At 45.2% G+C, this 24,896-nt stretch overlaps 1 protein-coding gene across 2 annotated transcripts; it reads left to right on the top strand.

The window, feature by feature from the left end:
* Nucleotides 1-9,196: 9,196 nt before the first annotated feature.
* LOC121285683 (polyubiquitin-like) lies at nucleotides 9,197-20,114 on the top strand. 2 transcript variants are annotated; one of them, XM_041202353.1, is made up of 4 exons: nucleotides 9,197-9,411; nucleotides 10,474-10,948; nucleotides 12,791-12,792; nucleotides 18,891-20,114. In XM_041202353.1, exons 2-4 carry the CDS (start codon nucleotides 10,486-10,488, stop codon nucleotides 19,356-19,358), a joined length of 933 nt encoding a protein of 310 aa, XP_041058287.1. In that variant the 5' UTR covers nucleotides 9,197-9,411; nucleotides 10,474-10,485; the 3' UTR covers nucleotides 19,359-20,114. The 2 variants fall into 2 exon arrangements, with proteins under 2 accessions (XP_041058287.1, XP_041058286.1); XM_041202352.1 differs by lacking the exons at nucleotides 9,197-9,411; nucleotides 10,474-10,948; nucleotides 12,791-12,792 and adding an exon at nucleotides 17,060-17,249 and having other exon boundaries at nucleotides 18,879-20,114.
* The last annotated feature ends 4,782 nt before the right edge of the window (nucleotides 20,115-24,896 follow it).

The raw sequence follows: 24,896 nt of genomic DNA on the forward strand, positions 1-24,896 counted from the left end.
TGAGCTAAAACAACAGACTTGTATTTATAAAGCACCTTTGACGACCACAGGCAATGCACCAGCATTTCCAGCCATAGATGTACTTTTAACTACAGCCACTGTTGTAATGTAGGAATGTCATGGAAAATAAAATTGTCACTTCGTTCAGACCCACAACTTAAATTTGTGATCTGTGCTGATTTGATAGTGTGATGCTGTGGGGGAAGCTGCCAAGAAAACACATTTGTGAAGTTCCTCTATAAACCCAGTGAACATTTGTTGGAAAAGAATCTAACTATAAAATTGGAATCCCTCTCACTGTGTTGATGACATGCCTGCCTTCAGAAGATAACAGCAGCCACAGTATTGAATTATCTGGATCTATATTTCCATCTGTCTCCCCTTTATTTTTCTATTTTGTGCCCTATTCCTCCGTCAGTCTGGGATACCACCAGTCCTCCAGGTCATCACGAGCTGAGGTTTGACGCTGATGATCAGTGGGCACTAAAGCTGAGCCTTGCCTGACCTCAGTTGATAGATCACCTTCTGTGATTTCTGCCCCCTCTAAGCGAACCCAGCACCAAACACATCTTCCCAACCCCTCCCCTCCCCGTGCCACAAAGGGACTGCTCCCTCTATTACACTCTGCTTCACTCTTCCATCACTCCTATCATGTATTTGCCTTCCCCTGACATCTTCCCATGCAAGTTCAAAAGATGTAACAAATGGCCTTTCACTTCTTCCATCACCACAGTTCAATTCCTAAACACTTTTTCTGTGTGAGACAGCAATTCTCATGTACTTCCTCTAACCTAATACACAGTGTTGGCTGCTTATGGTGCAGTCTCCTCTGCATTAGGGAAACCAGTAGCAGATTGGGCAATCGCTTTGCTGAATGCCTCTATTTTGTTGACAAGTGTAACACCAAACTCCCTGTCACTTGCCATTCTATTCCATTTCCACACACACTCTGACCACTCTATCTTTGTCCTTCTAAAGCATTCCAAAGCCCAACATAAGCTTGAGGAACAACATTTCATTCAGGCACCATGTAGCCCTTTGGTTTTAACAACTTGAGACATTAACTACAGCTCCAATTTTCTCTCAGGGCTTTAGTGACAGTAATGTGTTATTGCTGGGATATGGCTCTGATATGACTGGTATTGCTGTGATATGGCTGTGGTGTTGCTGTGATATGGCTGTGGTATTGCAGTGATATGGCTGTGGTATTGCTGTGATATGGCTGTGGTGTTGCTGTGATATGGTTGTAGTATTGCTGTGATATAGCTCTGATATGGCTGTGGTGTTGCTGTGATATGGTTGTAGTATTGCTGTGATATAGCTCTGATATGGCTGTGGTGTTGCTGTGATATGGTTGTAGTATTGCTGTGATATAGCTCTGATATGGCTGTGGTGTTGCTGTGATATGGCTGTGGTGTTGCTGTGATATGGCTGTGGTGTTGCTGTGATATGGCTGTGGTATTGCTGTGATATGGCTGTGGTATTGCTGTGATATAGCTCTGATATGACTGTGGTGTTGCTGTGATATGGCTGTGGTATTGTTGTGATATGGCTGTGGCGTTGCAGTGATATTGCTGTGGTATTGTTGTGATATGGCTGTGGTGTTGCTGTGATATGGCTGTGGTATTGTTGTGATATGGCTGTGGTATTGTTGTGATATGGCTGTGGCGTTGCAGTGATATGGCTGTGGTGTTGCTGTGATATGGCTGTGGTATTGTTGTGATATGGCTGTGGTGTTGCTGTGATATGGCTGTGGTGTTGCTGTGATATGGCTGTGATGTTGCTGTGATATGGCTGTGGTGTTGCTGTGATATGACTGTGGTGTTGCTGTGATATGACTGTGGTGTTGCTGTGATATGGCTGTGATGTTGCTGTGATATGGCTGTGGTGTTGCTGTGATATGACTGTGATGTTGCTGTGATATGGCTGTGGTGTTGCTGTGATATGGCTGTGGTATTCCAGTGACGTGGCTGTGCTGCTGGGCAGAATTTTCTGGGTGACATACGAGGGGGCGGGCCAACATCCCGACATCACCACGCGCCATCACGATATTTCATTGGGCAGGACGCGTGATGAAGTGCAATGTGCGCCGGCCATTAATTAACGGGCTAGTTAAGGCCCTTAACGCGGCAATCAATGCTGACTTTCAGGTGCCCGTGCAATCTTCAGCTCGGCGCATAGGCGCAAAAGGCAGGCAGGTAAACGACCTTTTAATAAAACTCATCCATGGGCAGGATAAGAGGGCTCAGTGGTGTTGTCAATCTGGTCTGTGAAGTATTTATTGCAGGAAGTTTCTTAAACTTGCCTGTGTGATCTGTAGCAGTTCAGAACAAATTCCAGCAGCTTTCTGTGTACTTTAAACCTTCAGCTCAGCACTCTTCAGTCAGGAATCTTTATCGGGCCTGCAGCTTTCTGGAGGCCTCCATTTAGCCTGGGAATAGGTTCTGACATCTCCACTGGAGGCAGCTCCTCTGAGGAGGAAGGGAGGGATAGAATAAGGAGGAGGCCAGGACTAGACAATCAGCCTCCAGGGGAGCCACCTTTGGGAGTGGCGCAGGCACAAGGGGCACAGGGCCAAGAGGTTGTCCCAGGTGCAAGGGGCCACAGAAGGCACCACTATCCTGCTGCCAGGGCATACAGGTGGTGAAGCAGCTACCTCAATATGACTGAGGTGCAATGCCAAAGGAGGCTCCGACTGTCAAGGGAGACAGTCAACTACATCTGTCAGATGATTGGCCCTGAGATCTCGCCTGTGTGAGCGGACACCCCATGCCAGAGGCTCTGAAGGTCACAGCTGCCCTCAATTTCTATGCCTCTGGCTCCTTCCAGGGCTCAGTGGGTGACCTTTACAGTGTCCCTCAATCAGCTGTGCACACTTGTGTCAAGCAGGTTACAGACGCTCTGTTCAGGTGTGCATTGACCCTCATCCACTTCCACTGGGACCAGGCAAGCCAGGCACAGTGAGCCAGAGGCTTTACGGCCATTGCTGCCTTCCCCCATGTCCAGGGTGCTATAGACTGTACACATGTGGCCATCAAGGCGCTAGCAGATGAGCCCGGTGCCTTTGTCAACAGGAAGGGCTTCTACTCCATGAACGTGCAGATAGTGTGTGATCACAGGATGCAGATTCTGCAGGTTTGTGCAAGGTAGCCAGGCAGCTCCCACGACGCCTACGTCCTCAGACACGCCCAGGTGCTGGGGCTCCTCAGTGTTCCAGCCCAGCTGGATGGATGGCTGCTGGGTGACCAGGGTTATCCCCTCTGAAGGTGGCTCATGATGCCTTTCCGCCATCTAAGAACAGAAGCTGAGCAGCAGTACAATAGGAGCCACAGCACCACAAGGGAAGTGGTGGAGAGAACCATCAGTCTTCTCAATATGCACTTCCGATGCCTGGACCGCTCAGGGGGCACACTCCAGTAACCCCCCAGATCGCGTCTCTCTGATAGTGGTAGCATGCTGTGCTCTGCACAATCTTGCGCTGGAAAGGGGGGGATGCAGTGGACGATGAAGCCCTTGACACAGTGGATGTGGCTGCACACGATGAGTCCAGCAGTGGATCGGAGGATGAGGAAGCACAGGGCGATGATGAGGGGCTGCACGCCAACCCAGCACTACACCAAGGAGGCAGGGACACCCGGAGACTTTAATCCAATGAACCTTCAGCTAGCTCCACACAAATGGATCTGGAGGACCAGCATTGCTTGGCGCTTCATGTAGCACTTAAGTACTACATTTTCCATCTCATCAGCTGCAGCTAAAAGCTTCAGGCATAAACCTTAATGTCCACTCAAACACTCATGACGTTTATGTAAAACATACAAATGCAGCACAAAGGTGCCACCCTCAGCCATGGTAACACATCTGGATTTTATTATGATCCATCATATGGTCCAACAAAATGAAACCAAAACATTTTTACAACAGCATTTTTCTGCTTTGCAGAACGCCTGCGGTCTGTCCGCAAGAATGACTCAAACCTCCCTGTCGCTTGCCATTTTAACGCTCCACCCTGCTCTCTTGCCCACATATCTGTCCTTGGCTTGCTGCATTGTTCCAGTGAAGCCCAATGCAAACTGGAGGAACAGCACCTCATCTTCCGACTAGGCACTTTACAGCCTTCTGGACTGAATATTGAATTCAACAACTTTAGGTCCTGAACTCCCTCCTCCATCCCCATCCCCTTTCTGTTTCTTCCCCCTTCCTTTTGTTTTTTCCAATAAATTATATAGGTTTTTCTTTTCCCACCTATTTCCATTATTTTAAAATATTTTTAAATCTTTTCTGCTCCCCCCACCCTCACTAGAACTATACCTTGAGTGCCCTACCATCCATTCTTATATGCACATTCGTTTAGATATATATCACTAACTTCAACACCTCTGTGTTCTTTTGTTCCTTTGTCTGTGACATCTTTTGATGATCTGCTTCTATCACTGCTTGCTTGTCCCTACAACCACACCACCCCCCTCCACTTCTCCCCACCGTCCCCCTCCCCCCCACACACACACACACACACACACACACACACACACACACACACACATACACCTTAAACCAGCTTATATTTCACCCCTTCCTTGGATTCATCTAGTTCTGTTGAAGGGTCATGAGGACTCGAAACGTCAACTCTTTTCTTCTCCGCCGATGCTGCCAGACTTGCTGAGTTTTTCCAGGTAATTCTGTTTTTGTTTTAGCAAAAAATAATAATTCCCTAATCTAGGGCCAACACAAAAGCACCAGTGAGAGACCCATCGTGTGCCTCAGTTGCCTTACGCTTACGTTTGCAGGTGCTACGTCTAGGTGCTGCTCCATCGCTTGGAGTGGCTTCTGAGTCAGCCTGCTGACACTGCTGTCCTGTTGGCCTCAATGACCTTGGCAGACGTCCTCTGGCCCGTGGAGCCTGTGCTGGCCCTGCCTGGGAGGGAGTGGCCAGTTCCAGAACTGGCACCTCCCCAGTCATCGCAGCCTCAACGGATGCAACGGTCACTGGCAGAGGAGCGGAGGAGCTGTTGCCCTCATCTGGAGTGCTCTGAGAGGAGTCCGCAGAGACGACAGGCAGCTGCTGCGCTGAGGTTAGGTCGCTTCAGACGTCCCTGCTCACCGTCGATGGATGGGCACCGAGCTGGGACGCTTGGTGCCCAGACCATCTCCCGCATTGCCAATGACCAGCTGTGGCCATTGGCACTGTGAGGGCATGCAGGTCTGAGCGTATCCCCAAGAGGAGCTGCTTGTTCTCCTGGAAGCCCCTCTCCAGGAGAGTTGCCAATCTCTCTACGGAGGAAGCATGACGCTCTGACATGAGGCTCGTGGCACCACTCATGCTCCATGTGGACTCCTCCACCATGGACACCAAGTGAAGCATATTCACATGCAACACTCCCAGATGCTCCCACACACCCGGCCACATTTCCTGCAGCTGCTGCATCGCGGATGACTCCAGAGGCACATCATCATGGCATGTGCATGTGCTTGGTCCCCTACAGTCCTCCGGCTGCTGGCGCCATTGGAACTCTCTGTCTTTGCCATCTTTTCCAGCGATTGTGAAGTGCCGTCTCCACTGTGCCCCGGGACACAAGCCGATGTTACAATTCCCACCGATGTGCTAGTATCTGCGCTGGTGCCTGCCTCACAGAAATGGTGTGAGCTGGTGACAGTTCAGGGCCCTCAAGTGTGAGAGGGGGCATCTGTAACGGAGCCTGGTCAGCAGCCTCTGATGATGCTGAAAATAACAGCAAGGACAGTGGATCAGTTAGTGTCCACACAGTGGCACACTTCATCCCTTTCCCCCAGGCTCATGATGCGCTCAACTTTCCAGAACCTAAGGAGACGAACGTTGATGGGGTGGCAAATAGTCAGGAGGAGGCTCAAACATTACAGGCAGATACAGATGGGCTGGTCAGATGGCCTAAGGAATGCCTTAAGGAATGTGATGTGGATAAGTGTGAGGTAATGCACTTGGGCAGGACAAACAAGGTACGGGAATACACAAGGAATGGTAGGACGGTGGAAATTAAGGACGATTAGAGGGACCTTGCTGAGCATGTCGACAGGCCTGTTAAGGTAGCAGGACAGGAAAATAAGGTGTGTAACAAGGTAAAAGCCATACTTGCCTTTATTAGCCAAGGAATGGAACAGAGGAACAGGGAGGTCATGTTGCAAGTGCAGAAAATGGTGCCGATGCCACAGCTATACTTCTGCATTCAGTTGTGATCAGCGCTTCATGGGAGGGGTGTGATTGGACTGCAGAGAGTGCAGAGGTCACTGACCAGAATGCATGCTGGTCTAGAGAGTTGGAGTTATGAGGAAACATAGCATACACTGGTGATGTTTGCCATGGAGCACAGGAGATTGACGGGTGGCATTATTGAGCTTCATAACACTATGAGGGGCATAGATAGGGTGGACAGAAAGCAACATTTCCTCTTGGTGGAGGGATGACTAACCTGGTGGCATTTATTTAAGGTAAGGGGCATGAGGTTGACAGGTGAGGTGATGAGGAACTTTTGCACAGAGTAATGTGGGATGCACTGGCTGAGAGGGTGGTGGAGGCACAAACCCTCCTAACATGTAATAAGTATTTGAATGTGCAATTGCGATGCTATGGCATACAAGGAAATGTGGATAATGGTCAGAAATGGGAGAAGGCGACTTGGAAGGTGCTGGACACACGCATCTTCGAAGGGCCAAGGGATCTTTGTCAATGACCCACACGGTCTGACTCTATCAGTCTGTGAATGAGCAGTGTTGCTGCATTGACGATTGCAACAATCATCAGCATTTTGGATGGTGGGAAGACAGAGCGGATGGGACTGTGGACCTCAAATATCTGGCCCGTTCCACCCCAGCCTCACCGACACCTATGGACCTGGGCGCATGGCACTTTTCAAGCTCCAGGGCCTCCTGCTGAAAACGGCTCAATATCACCAGCTGGGCCTGGCCACCTCCAGTGCGCAAATGCTCATAAGCGTTCTGCGCATTTTTCTCCTGCAAAACAGAGAAGACCATTTACTGGGGCTGATCTCTCATGTACTCTGCATGTGCATGCTGCACCCCAACCACAGTGGCCCATCTGAGGCCTCCAGTACCTCCTGTGCACGCTACTGTTGATCGGTGACAAAGATATAGTACGGCTGCTCCCAATGCGCAGCCAACCCCCCCCCCCAAACAGCTACATTGGAAACATTCTGCGTCCATCACTTTCAGAAACACACGGTCTTAGCTCCCATGGCAAGGATGCACAACTGGATGCGGCGCCAAGGGCACCAGATGGCTCTTGGCCACGAGACCTTGAGGCTCCCCTTCCACAATCTCTGCCGTGAATAGGACATATGTTGGAGTTCTGAGTATGCGCTTAGCTGCATCTCCTGCAGGTTGCTCCCAGACTAGTCATGTGCGACTATGGCCAACACATGGTGCGGAGAGAACCCATCTTCTCATGAACCACTAAGGCGGATGTAAACATGGTCACTATCTGATTGCCAACCCAGTGTGCGACAAATGCCCAACATGAGTCAATGCAGTCACAACACTAAGACGTGGGTGGGGGGTTGCCTCAAAGGCTAAGGCTACCTGCTGGGTTAAATGCCCAAGGCCAACATGGTACTCACCCTTCCAGAGGGCAACAAATTGTTCAACCGCTTACGCCACTGGATACAGGTTCGGTGCACCACGTCGCGGGAGCTCACTCCCTCCGCCACCTCCTCCCAGGCACGCTTTGTCATGTGGTGGGCCCTCCTCCTCCCGTCCTGGGGAAACAGCACCCCCCATCGTGCTGCCACCTCCTTCACAAGGGCAGGAAGGCAGTCATCGGAAAAGCAAGGGGCACATTGGCTCTCCTGCTAGCCTACCCTGCAGCCTGCCCTGCTCCTGGCCCACACCCTGCAGTCTGCCCTCCTCCTCTGGTCTTCCCTCTACACTGGCCTGCTGTGCAGACCCCCTGCAGTGCCACCTGTAGCTGGCCATTGTAAACGGTCTAAAGGAGGTGCCAGGCCTTTTATACAGACTGCCGGGTTGCTGTTGGACCCAGCGCTCTGTACACGCCCGCCGCAAACTTCAGACTCCCGCTCTCCACAGGAGTGGGAAGAGTGCTGGGCGGGCATTAATTGGCCTGCCCACGCAAAATGGTGGCGCAGCCCTGATTGCGGGTGGTGATCAGGTCCGCAGCTGCCCACGGCAGCTTCAGCTCTGCCTGGCCACCTAATGGAAAATTTTGGCAGCTGTTTCCATTGTTGGAGGAGGAGAGGTTAAGATACAGGTTGGAACCCCCATCAGATCTCTAGTAGTGGAGTGGTGTTCAGCTGGAGGATCAGTGTTAAGGCAAAGCTGGACAAAAATTTCCAACACTGATCCGAACAGCCTGTCTCTACCTCGGCTGAAGTCACACAGGACGCACAATGTCGATGCTAGAGGAAGGGTCTGAGGATGAATTGTAATTCAACTGGGATGTGCACATGTGGAATTTGACAAAATATTAAGTTTTCTTTTAGAAAAAGACAATCAAAATGTATTGATTGGTGGAGATGGTTTACATGTCACAAACCTTGTACATCTTACCTGGGGCAGCAAAGGAACATGGGAGGCATAGAAGCTCAAGTCCACAGTAGCAGCAAAAAGGATCGTGTGAGAATAGTCACAGAGGCATTTCAGATGTTATAAACAAAGCAAAGAATAGGATGGATCTGTCCACTAAAGCACTCTTGCACTTTTTGAGTATCCACCATGACATGGAAGTGACATTAACCCCTTGGCCTTGTGTTTGGAAAGGCAAAGGGGTTTTGCTCTACCTGACTTGTACTCGTGGAGCAGGACCCCTGCAATTTGAGGCCAATTTCTTTTCATTAGATAATTAAATTGACTGGTCTGATGCACTGTATCTTTATACATTGTATTGTTCAAGCCCTGCCCACAGCTTCAAACAGGCAGTGAGGCCTCTGACTCACCGCTCAGCTGATTCTGCTCTTGCTGTTTGTTACTGTGGCACCAGAGAGGAATCTGAAATTGAGATAACTCGGAATTCAGTACCTGTTACCTGTAGCAAGGTTCATTCCTGCTGCTCCTGTCAGGTTATTTCCCAGACTCTGAGGGGAGCCTTTGGGAAATGAAACCAGCTCTGGTCTCAGTTGTTTGTTCAAAGCAATTAGAGGGCAACAAGGCTGTGACGTTCAGAAACCAGCTATAATAATAAAAAGACTGAGGAGGGAGCCAGAGACTCACTCACTTGTTTAACTGTGGGAAACACCGAAAAGACAGAGCAAGAAACAGACAGAATTTTATTCCTTTATTCTAGATTGGAGAGCCGGTGTGAAGAAACGCAGAGAAAACAAACTGTGCAAGGAAGTGTATCTGTCCCCATTCTGCAGCTCAAATTTCTTCTGATTCACCTGGACTTGCGCTTCCGGCAAAGATTGTCAGGTATCCTGTCTTTTATTTAGGAATTTCAATATTCTAATTCTGGGTTTTAAATTAAGTCATTTTGAATCTCAATGAAACTCACAATTTAAAATAAGTTCTTAATATTCTCAGAACTGGGTCAGGATAATTTAAAAAGCATAGCCTGTGAGTTATTGAAGACAATACAAGGCGATAACAACTTAACATGTTTATGTGCCACCCGTTTGTCTGCTATTTTAAAGGTGGAAATTTAAAGTAATGTGTTAAACATTCATTATCTAATATCAGCAAAGTAGTTTCTTGTTTTTCAATAGAATGCATTATGTAAGTCTGAATCTGAGAGGAAGCATTTCTATACAGAATAAGTCTCTGCTGCTTGGTCTGTTATAAGTGTACAGATTTCATTCATAGAACACTGGCATCAAAAGAGAAAATTCTACTCAACAATAGGGTACTTTTTTTTAACTAATGGACTGGGGGTGCCCTGTCTTATGGTTTAGAGAGTTATACAAATGGTTCCTCTAATACGGTGCTAAAACATGCAGCCATTTTCCTTCATTTACATCCATTCTCTTCGATTCCATTGATGAATTGCTAAAGCTATGGTGCAAGATTAAGAGAAACTCACAGAATTTCCAAGCCCATGTTCTTATCTCCCCATGAACCCAAACTTAGACTGTGCCACATTACACAGCTCACTGAGGGCTACTTCAGACAGATGCTGGAAATTGCAGCTCAGTACGCAAATCCCCAGGGGTTTCTGAATATTGTAACAAGTCAGCATAGAGCAGCAAAGACAGCCAAATGCAAACAGGAGAACAGATTGTGAATCTGGTGCTTTTTGTCTGGCTGGAAAGAAGGAGTTTGTGAAGATTGGTGTCTAGGCGATTCAGATATCATGTAGGAAGCCAGATGTTGCTATTATTGCAGATGATGTTTACACAACAGTTACTCCTCAGCTTCTGCGCTTGCCACCAATGCCTGGGACAGTGCGTCTTGCATGTCAAGTTCGCTCATTCATTCTTAGCAATTGGCTCGTGATATAGTGTCCCCATCACTGAAATCCTGTTTATCTCTTAATAGCAATTTGATAAGATGAGACTCTGGGTGAGGTTTTTGACCGGTGAAGATATTGAACTTGATGTCAACACTTCCATCCAAATCTCGGCTCTCAAGATGATGATATACAAAAAAGCCAATGTGCCCTATTTCCAACAGCGCCTGGTGGTGCAAAATGGGAGCACTGTGGAGCTGAAGGACAACAAGAGGCTGTTTGACTACAATGTCTCTCCCAGCGATGCTGTCATGCTGATTGTCAAGAACGAGGAGCGGATGCAGATTTTCCTCAGGAACGACAAAGGGAAAACATCTACATATGATGTTCTTCCCTCTGAGTCTGTTCAGGATTTTAGAGCACGAGTACAACGGCAGGAGGGTGTCCCAGCCAGTCAGCAGCGTCTGGTGTACGAGGGGAAACAGCTGGAGGATGGCCGGACACTCGCCGACTACAATATTCAGCCTGAGAGCACCATCTTCCTCATGCTACGTCTACGGGGTGGTTAAATGGCACTTGCAGCGGTTAATAAGATGAACTCTAGCTATTACAGAAATAAATTATTTATAGTGCCTCAATTGATCAATTTTTTCATATACTCCTGTTTTCTCAGCTGCAGTTAGTAAGAGACCCAGGTTGCACAGTCACTGACTTGTCCATGATACTTTTGAATCTTATTCCTGTCTGCCCCAGTTCCCATAACAACAGGAAGTTTGTTCAACAGATAATGTCTGGCTAGGGAATGATACCAACTGAGGCCTAGGTGCAGGTCACCTTCCTGCATTCTCACCCAAGGAAAGATGCTGCTACAAGACATTGGACACAATTTTTACAAGGGTCAGCAACTTAATTAACAACAAGAAGGAATCGGGGGGGACTGCTGATGCAATGTGTTCTATTCTGATCATTGATTTGTGATACATTGATTCTCATCAATCCTGGCTGATCATTGATCAAAAGTATGTTCTGTTACTCTTAAAGATTCTACTGAAGAGTTCGGCCAATAATGATCCAGTCCCTGATCCACAGCTCCAAACTTGTCTCTCATTCAGTACGAATCCACCTTCTCACTCACAGAGACCATTAGATAGCTGGTGTGGCAATTCCAAAAATCATTCACTGTATAGGAGGGGCCTTGCCAAAAATTCCACAAGATCAGCAATGATTGTCTTCCGGTTTCATTTTATAATGACGTAACGTAATCTACAACTAATTGCTTTAACCTTAATGTGTTCTTGGAGAATTGTATGTGTTTAGCATTGAAATACTTTAATCTGGGTGCTTAGTGTTTTCCAAGGGCAAAAGATATCAGGCCTGCACGATGTATCTGCCAAAATATTCAACGTGATTTGAAAGAAAACCTGTTTATTTTAATAAAAATTGGAATGTGTGTTTCTGTCTGTCTGAATTGTCTGTGGCTTTCCCTGCATTCCATCCGGGATCCATATTTAGATGCAGGTTATGATCATTTACCCTAACAAGTGTTAATGGGAGAATCAGCTATGAATGAGACACCTATGGACAATATTGAAGAATCACACCAGTCCAGATCACCGGCCCATATTTTCCACAGTTTAATTATATTAATTATATTGTACCAGTTGATCTTCTGTGGCCTTTCACATGATATGTTAGAGAATCCAGGCAGGATGTTTAGGCCCTGATGGGATCAGGAACTGAGGCAGCCGGCGAGCTGATGAACAAATTGTACCAAAACATTCAGTCTGCACATGCTCAGACTGGACAATCTAAATGGTTCTCACAGCATCACAGCTTTGGGTAAAAATATTAAATACTCAGGTTTTCATGAGAATGATAAAGGTTTACAACACAGAACTATTGGCTAATCATGTCTGTATTGATGCTTTACTGAGCTATCCACTGAATATTAAATAAGGCAGCAATTTATACAAAAATTAAGTTCACACTGGTTACATTTAGTAATTATGTAAAATATGCTTTTCTAATTATCTTTATTTCAACCCCCTGCTTTGAATACTAGAAATTTCCAAGAGACATCTTGCTTATTCAAACACCTATCCCAATGCACTTACTTGAGAAAAGGGAATTACTGAGGTAGATGGTTATCAGTCAGTGATTCATGGAGCACCAGGAAGCAGACAGAGTTGGGAGGAAATAACAGGGAAACAGTTGTCCCTCCCTGGGGGGGACAGAAACCTCTTCCTTGGTGAAGGAAACAAACGCAAAGATATCAGGGTACAGGCTTTAACAGATCAATGTTTCTTGAGCATACATCTCATGCAGCCAGTGGAGACACTGTTTTCCCATGCAGTGCTAAAGGTGAATAATGAGAGACCACACCCACATTGCAATGCAATGCTGGAGGTGTGGCATAATGTCAGGGACACGCTGGTGACTGAAACATTCCAGAAACTCAATGCAGCCAAAGGATTCAACAAGAGGCTCTCAGATCAGAGCAGTTGTGCTTTTTTTGGAGTGGTGCCAATGACTGCTTCATAAATGGCCAGAAGAGCTGGTTAACTCAGGGCTTTGTTGCTTTCACAAAGTGATGTCACAGCATGGGGAGGAAATGGGCAATTTACAGATAAATATCAATATACCAATCACTTAAAACTATGTCATTAAAGGCTAAAAAAAAAGCTAAGTTGATTAAATGCATAAATGTTAATTCATGAAATAAATAAAACTGGATTAGATAGTGGTGGCAGTGCAGGTGCTTTACCACAACAGCAGCATGTGGGAGTTTGTGGACAGCATTGTGATTACAGACAACCACATCCACAGTAAGCGTCTGAACCTCAAGGAAGTTCAATTTCCGAGTTGTTGAGCTAGAGTCCAAGATGCAGGCATTGTGGGGCATTAGGGAGGAAGACTGTTAGCTGGACACTTTATTCAAGAGGCAGTCACACTCCTGTCAGGTCAGTGGGGAGACACAAGACGGATAAGAAAATAGGAACATAGACAGCATAGCACAATTGTGCAGTGCAGGGGACCTCAGCCATTGTCCTTATCTAACAGGCATGGGTTTCCTTCTGTCTGTCTGAATGACAAAAAAATCTGGTGGATGAGAAAACTGACCACAGCACCATGATACATGAGGCCATTAACATTGAGTGTTGGCTGTGGGGAAGGAACGTGTTCATGGCAGAGGACAGTATAATCAGAGGGATTGATACTGTTCTCTGGAGCCACACACAGGAGTCCCTAAGATTGTGTTCCCTACCTAGTGCCACAATTAGGGGGCTCTCCTTGTGTCTGGTTGCTGATGCTGATCTAGAAAACATTTTTGATTGCATTCTATAACCTTATCCTCCACATTACTACAGCAGGTTTATTTCATCCAGTCGCTATGAAGATTAAAGTCCGCAGATTTACTCTAATGGTATCCTGAAAAAAGTGCTAGAGAAATTCATGGGACTAAAAGGTAACAGATTCCCTGGACCAATCGCCGCCTTCCTAGGGTTTAAAAGATCAGGCTACAGAGATAGTGGGCGCACTGGGTCTTACAGGATTCTATAGATACTCGAACAGTCCTCCTGGATTGGAAGGATCAAACATAACCCCACTATTCAAGAAACGAAGGGAGAAAGAAACAGGGAGGAGTATAGGCCAGTTAGCCGGACATCAACAGTAAGGAACGTGCAACAATTTATTGTTAGGGACATGATAATAGGGCACTTAGAAAATCATAACTTGATTGGTCAAAGTCAACATGGATGTGTGAAAGGGAAATTGTGTTCTATACATTTGTTAAATTTTGTTGAGGTTTTGAGTAGCAGGGTAGATGAGGGGGAACCAGTGGATTTATTTTAACTGGATTTTCCAAAGGCATTCAATAATGTGCCGCCCAAGAGTTTATTTCAAAAGATTGGGGCCCATGAGATTGGGGGTAATATATTACATGAACTGAGAATCGGTTAATGGTCAGAAAACAGAGAAGCAATAAACGGGTCATTTTCTGGTTGGCAGGATGTAACTAGCGGGTGCTGCAAGGATCAGTGCTCGCGCCTGTTTGATGGTCATGAGGTGTTTGGAACCACCTTACTACACAGCATCTTCATCCTGATTGGCCTCCAACACCTTTCTCCTCTTCACCTTCCCAATCTCTGATCGCTTAAGAACTGCCACTGATATAGTGGCGCTGATTTTCAGGGACGGAAAATGGGCGCAAAGAAAGGAAAATATGGGGACCCCACTCCATTGCTTCATTTAATTGCAAGAGTTAATTTGTTTCCGGAAGGTGGAAGAAAATCAGAGTAAGATCATGGGAAGGGGAATACAGCAGCCATTTTTAGGGTGCACTTTTGGTAGAGAGCCTCTCCAGCTCAGTTACATGCTACATCAGGCAAAGACGATTATCTCGGCCAAAATGTCTAATTTAATTTTTAAGAGGAGAACTGACTCCACGGCCCCTTTGGGTTAGCTCTAGATTTGTAATTCAATCTGCAAGCACTCTCACAATCAGTTCAGAATAGAAGCAATCTTTCATTTGATGAGCTTTTTAAAATATTGGTGCACTGTCAAATCAAACAAGTACATCAGAAGGAGTAGTGATTTAGTCCTTGAACCGGCTCTGCCATTCAAATCAGGGCTGATCTACCTCACCTTCACCTTCCCTCACTCTCCCCATATCTCACATAAACCAACTCAACTCAGGCACCCGCCCAGGAAATACTGTACTGTATTAGAGTCATAGTGTCATGTGGTTATACAGCACAGTAACAGGCCCTTCGGCCCATCGTGCCTGTGCCAACCATCAAGCACTTATCTACATATGTACCCTCTCCTCAATCTGTACAAAAACTGGAATTATATAATTTACATCACTGGCACCAATGTGGAGATGCCATCGTGCTATACCTGCCATATCACGGTAATCCCTTCCCTGTTTCCTTACAGTTGAGGTGTCACAAGGGGTATAAAATAAACTCAGTGCCTTTCATCATAGGGTCTGAGTCAGATGGTCATAGAGTTATACATAACAGAAACCGGCCCATCGGTCCATCGTGTATGTTCTGGCCATCAAGCACCTAACTTTTCCCATCGCATTTACCAGCACATGGCCAGTAGCCCTGTATGCTGTGACATTTCAAGTGCCCATCTAAATACTTCTTAAATGTTGTGAGGGTTCCTACCTCTACCACCCCCTCAGGCAGTGTGTTCCAGATTCCAACCACCCTCTGGGTGAAAAAGGTTTTCTCAAATCCCCTCTGAACATCCTGTCCCTTACCTTAAGTCTATGCCCCTGGTTATTGACACCACTGCTAAGAGGAAAAGTTTCTCCCTATCTACCTTATCTATGCCCCTCATAATTTTGGATACCTCTATCAGGTCCCCCCCCGAGTCTTCTCTGCTCTAAGGAAAGCAACCCTAGCCTATCCTGTCACTCTTCATAGCGAAAACTCTCCAGCCCAGGCAACATCCTGGTGAATCTCCTCTGCACCCTCTCCAGTGCAATCACATCCTTCCTTTGGTGTGGTGACCAGAACCGCACACACTACTCCAGCTGTGATGTTTTGTACAGCTCCAACATCAACTCCCTGCTCTTATATTCCATGCTTCGGCTAACAAGGGCAAGCGTCCCATATGCCTTCTTAACCACCTTATCTACCTGTGCTGCGGCCTTCAGGGATCTATGGACATGTACACCAAGGTCCCTCTCATCCTCTGTACTTCCTAAGGTCCTACCACTCATTGTGGATTCCCTTGCCATGTTAGTCCTCCCAAAATGCATCATCTCACACTTCTAAAAATAAAGGTCGTTTTACAAAGAAAACATTGGATCCAGATGAAATTTCTAAGAATAACAGCTGTTCAAACGGCCGAGGGCAACATAGCAACGAATCCTCCTGGCTCACTGGAAAAACTCAGCAGGTCTGGCAGCATCGGCGGAGAAGAGTTGCCGTTTCGAGTCCTCATGACCTTTCAACAGAACTGAGTGAATATTAGGAGAGGGGTGAAATATAAGCTGGTTTAAGGGGGGGTGGGAAGAGAAGTGGAGGGGGGTGGTGTGGTTGTATGGACAAGCAAGCAGTGATAGAAGCAGATCATCAAAAGATGTCACAGACAAAAGAATGAAGAGGTGTTGAAGGTGGTGATATTATCTAAACGAATGTGCTAATTAAGAATGGATGGCAGGACACACAAGGTACAGCTCTAGTGGGGGTGGGGTGGAAAGACTAGCAGGGCATAAAAGATTTAAAAATAATGGAAATAGGTGGGAAAAGAAAAATCTATATAAATTATTGGAAAAAACAAAAGGGGGAAGAAACGGAAAGGGGGTGGGGATGGAGGAGGGAGTTCAAGATCTAAAGTTGCTGAATTCAATATTCAGTCCGGAAGGCTGTAAAGTGCCTAGTCGGAAGATGAGGTGCTGTTCCTCCAGGATTTCCAGCAACCGCAGTTTTTTTGTTTTTACCTCCTGGCTCACTGCTCGGCTGAAGATACTCGACATTGTGTTACTGAAGGAAACGGAAAACAAAACAGATCAGTGGCCATTACCGGTTATCAGCAAGAGTGCTCTGCTGCTGGCTGAGATCATTTGTCAGACATAGCAGGGGGGCGGGGCGCGGGGATGTTTTCGGAAAGCGAAACTTCAGCTCCGATCCCATTTATTTCATAACAGAACAGGGGATTTCCGACAATCAGAGGACAACAGGGCTGTGACGTTCAGAAATTGGGTCTGAGAATAAAAGGAGGAGGGAGCCGGAGGCGTACGCAGACAGAGTTGTTTAACGGACAGACGCACAGAGGAAGATACAGAGCAGCAGAAGCAAAGAGCCTGATTCACATATTCCATCCAGATCTGAGAGTCGGTGCGAAGGTAAACAGAGAGGACGAACTGCGCAGAAAAAGTGCATCAGAAAATATTCTGCAGCTGAACTTTCCTGAACCTGTGCTTCCAGCAAGGACTGAGAGTTCATTCTACCTCTCGGGGCAATTTCAATATTGTGTTTCTGGTGTGTAAATTGCATTGTTCTGAATTTCAGATGCAATTTCTGATAAATTATTATTACTAAAATCCGGTGAGAATGGAAAGAAAATCATTTAAAAACTCAAGCCTGTTGGAGACACAGATCTAATGTTTATGTGACACCCGTTCTCAGATATTCTAACGGGGGTGTTCAAATATTCGAAACAATACATTAAACATTCATTAGCCAAGATTACAAGGGTCATTGTTTTTTTAAAAACAATATAGTAAGATACGTGTGAGGGTGAATTTATGTTGGGAGCTCGAATGGGTTATGTTGAATCTCACAGTAATTTAAGATAAAATAATATAATCTCAACGTGATGACAGAGCAAGAGAATATAACCAAAGTTAAACAGTGAGAGAGATGTGAGTGAGAGAAATCATTCCTGTATTCCCAGGGCAGGTGTAGGTTTTGGGCAGCCTGACAAATCTAAGTGCAGTGTCTAAAACGAACGAAGTTATGATGGAATTCTGCGCAACGAAGAACAGTTCCTGGTTTAGAGAACTCTGCTATTGGCTGTTTAAATGTTCAGCGCTCCCCACAAGTGAAGCCCGTTCATTCACAGCTGATGTTACACGTTACTTGGGTCACTCTTGTGGCAGAAACCGAGTATTGCAACTGTGTACGCAGCAGATACCCGATAGCTTCAATACTCGCTCGAACATAAATTCAGAATATAAGTTGCACAAATATTTCTAACTCAGTTTCTGCCTCATTCCAATTGGAAAACAGTCATGACAGCTAAATGTTGCAGATTTGGGTAATGGGTGAGACGCGGAAAATGGCCTTGTGAGGAGTGGGATCATCTTTATTTCTTTCAGTTCCCATAAAGTATTTGCACCTGAAACGTTCACTCATCTCATTTGGGGTTCCTCTAGAACCACCACTGAGTTCCACACCGCTTTACTACTTTGTCCAAAGGTGACAAACAGATAAATACTAGAAGTGAGCCCTGAACATCAAAGTTGTATTTGTGCAAGTGAGGCATCTTGTGGGACCTATACCACATACACACTGCAGTGGTTTAAGAAGGCAGCTCACCACCACCTTCACAAGGGCAATTAATTACGGGCTATAAACGCTAGCCTTGCCAGCGATGCTGAAACCCAATGAACAAACAAAAGAAAATCTGAATTAAATCAGAAAATGCTGGTAAAACTCAGCAGGTTTGGCAGTGTTTGTGGAGAGAGAAACAGAGTTCATGTTTCAAAAAAATCTCATCTGTCCATAGATGCTGGCTGCTCGGTATTTGCAGCAGTCCATGGATTTGTGTGCAGCATTGCTCCGATTGGGAATAAAATACTGAAAGGACTTAGATTGAGTTGAGAGTACAGTAGGTGCAGATTACACAATGTATCAGTTCCCTAGATTCTGTGATTGTCTGGACAATGCATTGCATGTTCAAAATAGTATAATGTGACTGATACACAATACACAGCATCTCCATCACTAATATCTTGTTAATTTCTTAACAGAAATTTGACAAGATGAGACTCCGGGTGAAGTTTATGACCGGTGAGGTTATTGAACTTGATATCGACCCTTCCATCCAAGTGTCAGCTCTCAAGAAGATGATATATGAAAGAACCAAGGTGCCCCATTTCCGACAGCGCTTGGTGGTGCAAAATGGAAACGCTGAAGAGCTGCAGGACAGCAAGGGGCTGTCTGACTACAATGTCTCTCCCAGTCATGTGGTCATGCTGATTGTCAAGAATGAGGAGCGCATGCAGATATTCCTGAAGAATGACAAGGGGAAAACATCTACATATGATGTTCTTCCCTCTGAGTCTGTTCAGGATTTTAGAGCACGAGTGCAACGGCAGGAGGGTGTCCCAGCCAGTCAGCAACGTCTGGTGTGCGAGGGGAAACAACTGGAGGATGGCCGGACACTCGCCGACTACAATATTCAGTCTGAGAGCACCATCTTCCTCATGCTTCGTCTACGAGGTGGTTAATTAAGGCAGCACCAATATGGAATGAGTGTTAGATATTACACAAAAACTACAATAAAAATCTGTTGTTTTTTCCCCACGGATGCAATTTCTATGAGGTTATGCATCGCGATTAGTAAGTAAATGATACTTTGATTGTCACTCTTTGATTGTCTTGTTAATAACAGTGGGGTGTTCATGCACATATTAGTGTCTGTCTACGAAGCAGGCCACTGCCTGCATTCATAGCCCACACGGAATGTGTCAGACAAAGCAGTGGAGGACATCGTTGAAAGAAGGAATGAAAAAATATTTTTATTTTATACATGAGGCCAAAGATTACTAAACATTTTCCTTTGGGACATAAATTCAGATTAGGCCCAACTTCCTTCAAGCCTGCTGTCTGTGGATATCCTCTATGAAATAGGTTGTGTTAGTGTCAGTGTTAACCTAATGCACGCATGAGGATTATTCTTTTCGGTTCCATTGCCACTCGGGTGTGGCACAAGGTGGTTGATATGAGAAATGGAGAAATGGGACGCTTTTTGTGATGCACTGAAATTTGCCCAAAATAACACTATATAATGAATAATGATGCTAAATGTTCTGCAAGGATTCCTTTAGCCTTACTTTATGTGAGTAGATGTCTATGTCCAATATATAAGTGCTTTAGTCAGTTTGCTTAGTCTTTTGTAATAACAGAATGTTTGTGCCTGGCCTGTTCATTTTATTGAAATGTGCAACGTAACTTGAAAATAAAGTTGTTTCTTTGGATACAAACTAAATGCTGTTGTGTTGTTTCTGCCTTGTGAAAATTTGTAAGTGTGAATTGTCCGTGAATCTGTTTATGTTACATCAGGGATCAAAATCTGAAAGGATTTTCATTTGATTTAACCGAATCAAGAGTTTTAAGGAATTAACTCTGACTGATACACTGAAGGCTCATTAGGGACCAGATTGAGATTAGCCTCAGTGCATTGAGGCAGCTGCTGACAATGTCAAGGAACCTAATCAAGAGACTTCAAACACAAAGAGCATAGAATTCATTTTAGTCGTGCCATATACCATTTGGCTGTGGCTGCTTCCTGTACGGAGTTCTATTCGTAAAAGAGCACACCCAGGGTTTCCCCTACATGTGAGCTGTGAATCGATGCCACCCACTCCAACTACTGATGTGACACCAGGGATATCAAACTTGGTTCATTCAGGCCCAGACAACATATTCATACAGCAGCCAGCAAACATCAGGTGCAGAGGTGCAAGATGGGTCTAGCACTCTCATTCTATGAAGGCTAAGCACCCAAGTTTCAGGTAAGCTAACATGAGGAACTTCTGCAATTGTAAAGTGTCTGGAGGTACTCTGGAGTGTTTCTGGGATTCTTGGATTTTCCAGAGTGTTGTTGTATTCTGACAGGGAAGGTGGAGGATTTGGTGCCCTGTCCACACAAAGGCTGCAACAGGTATGGGGACAGCAGGGCCATTTATAGCAAATACTGTTTAAATTTACAAATGAAAGGATTATCCTTTCTCCATATTAATAGAATTAAGAAAAGACAAAGAGAATACTTAGTTAATAGATGGAGTCAGAGTAAGGGAGCAGAATAATGAAGTCGAAATTAGGGTTACACTGCACAAATGTGAATGCACGGCATATAGTTAATAAAATTGGGGGGTTACAGGCACAGATTATCTTGTGGGATTATGATGTTATGGCGATAATGGAGACCTGGTTTAACGAAGGGCAGATCTGCGTGTAAAATGTTCCTGATAAGAAGGTGTTCAGAAAAGATAGGAAAGAGAACAAAGGAGGAGGACTTTTTGTTAAGGAGAGTATTGCAGTACTGGAGAAAGAGGATGTGTCAGAGGAATCAAGGACAGAATCAATTTGGCTAGAGCTAAGGAATAAGAAAGGTGCAATTACATTTCTCGGAGTAATATACAGACCACCAGCTAGTGGGAAGGATACAGAGGAACAAATCTGCAAGGAAATTACAGAGAGGTGTAAACATGGTATAGTAGTTATAACGGGGGACTTTAATTACCCGTAAATAGACTGGGATAGTGGTAGTGTAAGGGAGAGTGAGGGACAAGTGTTCCTAGATTGTGTTCAGGAGAATTTCCTACAGCAGTAAGTGTCCAGTCCAACAAGAAAGGAGGCACTGCTAGACCTCGTTCTTGGGAATGAGGTGGGCCAAGTAGATCAAGTGACAGTGGGGGAACATTTAAGGAATAGTGATCATTGTATCATAAGGTTTAGGATGATGGTGGAAAATGACATTGGCCAAACTAGAGTAAGAATAATCAACTGACAAAGAACGGACTTCAATGGGGCAAGAACAGAGCTAGACCAGATAGACTGGAACCAAAGGTTGGTGGGAAAAACAGGAGCTGAAAAATGGGCTACCTTCTAAGAGGAGATGGTTTGGGCACAGTCAAGGCATGTTTCCTCAAAATGGAAGGGTAGGACAAACAAATCCAGAGCTCTCTGGATGACAAAGGAAATAGAAATTAAGTTAAAGAAGAAAAAGTGTGATTATGACAGGTATCGGGTAGCATATAGAACTGAGAACCAAACTGAATACAGAAGGTTCAGAAGGGATGTGTAAAAGCAAATATGAGAAGCAAAGAGGGATTATGAAAAAAGACTGGCTGCTAACATAAAAGGAAATCCCAAAGTATTCTATAAGCACACCAATAGTAAAAGGGTGGTAAAAGAAAGAGTAGGGCCAATTAGGGATCAAAAAGGGGATTTACACATAGAGGCAAGAGGCATGGCTGTGGTGTTAAATGAATACTTTGCATCTGTCTTTACCTACAAGGCAGATGCTGCCCAGGCCATGGTGACAGAGGAGGAAACTCAGCCACTAGAAGGGTTTAAAATTGATAAGGAGGAGGTATTGGATAAGCTGTCGGTACTTAAAATTGATAAGGCACCAGGAATGGTTCCAAGGATGGGACTCTTCAGTTATGGAGAAAGATTGGAGAAGTTGGGATTGTTTTCCTTAGAGAGGAGAAGGCTGAGAGGAGAGTTGATAGAAGTTTTCAAAATCATGAGGGGTCTGGACAGAGTAGATGGGGATAAACTGTACCCGCTCGTAAACAGATCGAGAGCCAGAGGGCACAATCTTAAAGTATTTGGCAAAAGAAGCAAATGTGAGGTGAGAATAAACTTCACACAGCGAATGCACTGCCTGGAAGTGTGGTGGAGGCAGGTTCGATTAAGGCATTCAAGAGGGTATTGGATGATTATTTAAATAGAAACAATGTGCAGGGTTACAGGGAAAAGACAGGAGATTGGCACTAAGTTAAAATGCTCAGAGAGCCGGTGCAGACACGATGGGCCAAATGGCCTCCTTCTGCACTGTATTAATTCTGTGATTCTGTGCCAGTGCCCTTGGGTCTGCAACATGAGTTAGAGATGGAGTAGTGGCTGCGGAAAGGGCAAGCTCTACACCATAATCTCTACCAACTTGGTGTCAGACCCCTCCATGTTCCCTGACAGTGATAGGAAGGCTGTGGAGCAGGCCAGCCAATGCACCCAGTCCCTCAGTGTGCATGCCCTTAGTATTCTCCTGCATGCTGTCCCATCGAGATCCTCACCAAAGTCCACTGCAGTAACACTTGTCTGTGACTTCACCCTCCAGTAAGCTGACAAACAAACCATCCTTTGCCCCTGGCCTGTTTGCAGCCCACTCATACCTGGTGACTCACCACATGCTGATCTAAATCTGTAGTGGCCTCTAAAAGGTGCACACAATCGCAGTATCTGAGCAACAGATTAAGTGGATAGGAACTCTTCATCCATGCTGTGGCTGCTGCTCTCTCTCTCTTCCTCCTTGGGCTGCTGTGCCTGTGTAGGTGGGCAGTTCTAGGGTATCAGAAATCACAAAATTAGAAGTGGAAGGTTAGGTGAAGAAGGGGCAAGGGTGGGCAGCAAGTGGTCCATGGTCACACCATCACAGCTTGTAATATTGTGCCAGATAGCAGGATGGGGGTGATGAGAAGGGGCAGAAGCAGGAAATTATCATCATCTTCAAAAGTCCCAGTGCACTGGGTCACTGGAGTTCTCTTGTTGCTGGTGCCAGGTTGTACAGAACCATTTCACATCAACCCTGGTTGATCATTGGTCAAAAGCATGTTCTGTTAACCTGAAAGATTCTTCTGAAGAGTGAAACTAATATTGGTTGAGTTCCTGATGAGTACACAGCTCCAAGCACATCTCTCATTTGGTACTAATTCCCCTTCTGACTCACAGGGACCATAAGATGGCTGATGGGGCAATTCCAAAAATGTTTCACTGTATAGGAGGGGCCATGCCAAATATTCTCCATATAAAGATCAGCAATGATTAGCTGTCTTCTTCATTTTAATATAACTTTTACAGTTAATTCCTATTAACATTAAAGTGTTCTTGGAGCATTATATGTGTTTAGCATTGGAATGCTTTAATCTGGGTGCTTAGTGTTTTACCAGGGCAAAGGATATCAGGCCTGCACATTGTATCTACCAAAATACCCAATGTGACTTGAAAGTAAAGCTGTTTATTTTAATAAAAATTGGAATGGGTGTTTCTATCTGTCTGAATTGTCTGTGGTTTTCCCTGCATTGCATCAGGGGTCCATACTTAAACCCAGGTTATGATCATTTACCCTAACAAGTGTTGATGAGAGAATCAGCTATGAGTGAGACAACTATGGACAATATTGAAGAATCACACCAGCCCAGATCACCGGCCCATATTTTCCACAGTTTAATTATATTAATCATATTGAACCGCTTGATCTTCTGGGGCCTTTCACATGATATGTTAGAGAATCTGGGCAGGATTTTTAGGCCCTGATGGGATCAGGAACGGAAGCAGCCGGCGAGCCAATGAACAAATTGTGCCAAAACATTCAGTCTGCACATGCGCAGACTGGAAAATCTAAATGGTCCTCACAGCATCACAGCTTTGGGTAAAAATATCAAATACTCAGGTTGTTGTGAGAATGATAAAGGTTTACAACACAGAACTATTGGCTAATCATGTCTGCAATGATTCTTTACTGAGCTATCGACTAAGTGTATTAATTAAAGCAGATATTATACAGAAGGAATTTCACTATTTAAATTAATCATAATTATGAAATATATGTTGTTATAATTACCTTTAGTTCAATCCTCTATTTTGAATACAAGAAATTTCTAAGTAACATCTTGCTTATTCAAACACCTGTCCAGATGCACTTACTTGAGACAAGGGAATTACTGAGTTAGAAGGTTATCAGTCAGTGATTCACGAAGCATCAGGCAGCAAACAGAGCTGGGAGGAAATGACAGGGAAACAGTTGTCTCTTCGTGGAGGGGCAGAAAACTCTTCTCTCTGTTAAGGAAACACAAACACAAAGATATCAGGGTCACAGTCTTTAACAGATCGATGTTTCATCAATATACATCTCATGTGCAGCCAGTGGAGACAGCTTTATCACATGCAGTGATAAAGGTGAATCACGAGCATCCGCAGTCACATTGAAATATACTGCAGGAGGCACAGAGAAAAACATTACAAAGTGATGTCGCAGC

This window comes from Carcharodon carcharias, chromosome 13 (genome assembly GCF_017639515.1).
Source record: "Carcharodon carcharias isolate sCarCar2 chromosome 13, sCarCar2.pri, whole genome shotgun sequence".
Taxonomy (NCBI): Eukaryota; Metazoa; Chordata; class Chondrichthyes; order Lamniformes; family Lamnidae; genus Carcharodon; species Carcharodon carcharias.

What these genes read in the sequence shown, in the direction of transcription:
- LOC121285683 (XM_041202353.1), top strand. Translation starts at nt 10,486, where the DNA reads ATGAGACTCTGGGTGAGGTTTTTGACCGGTGAAGATATTGAACTTGAT.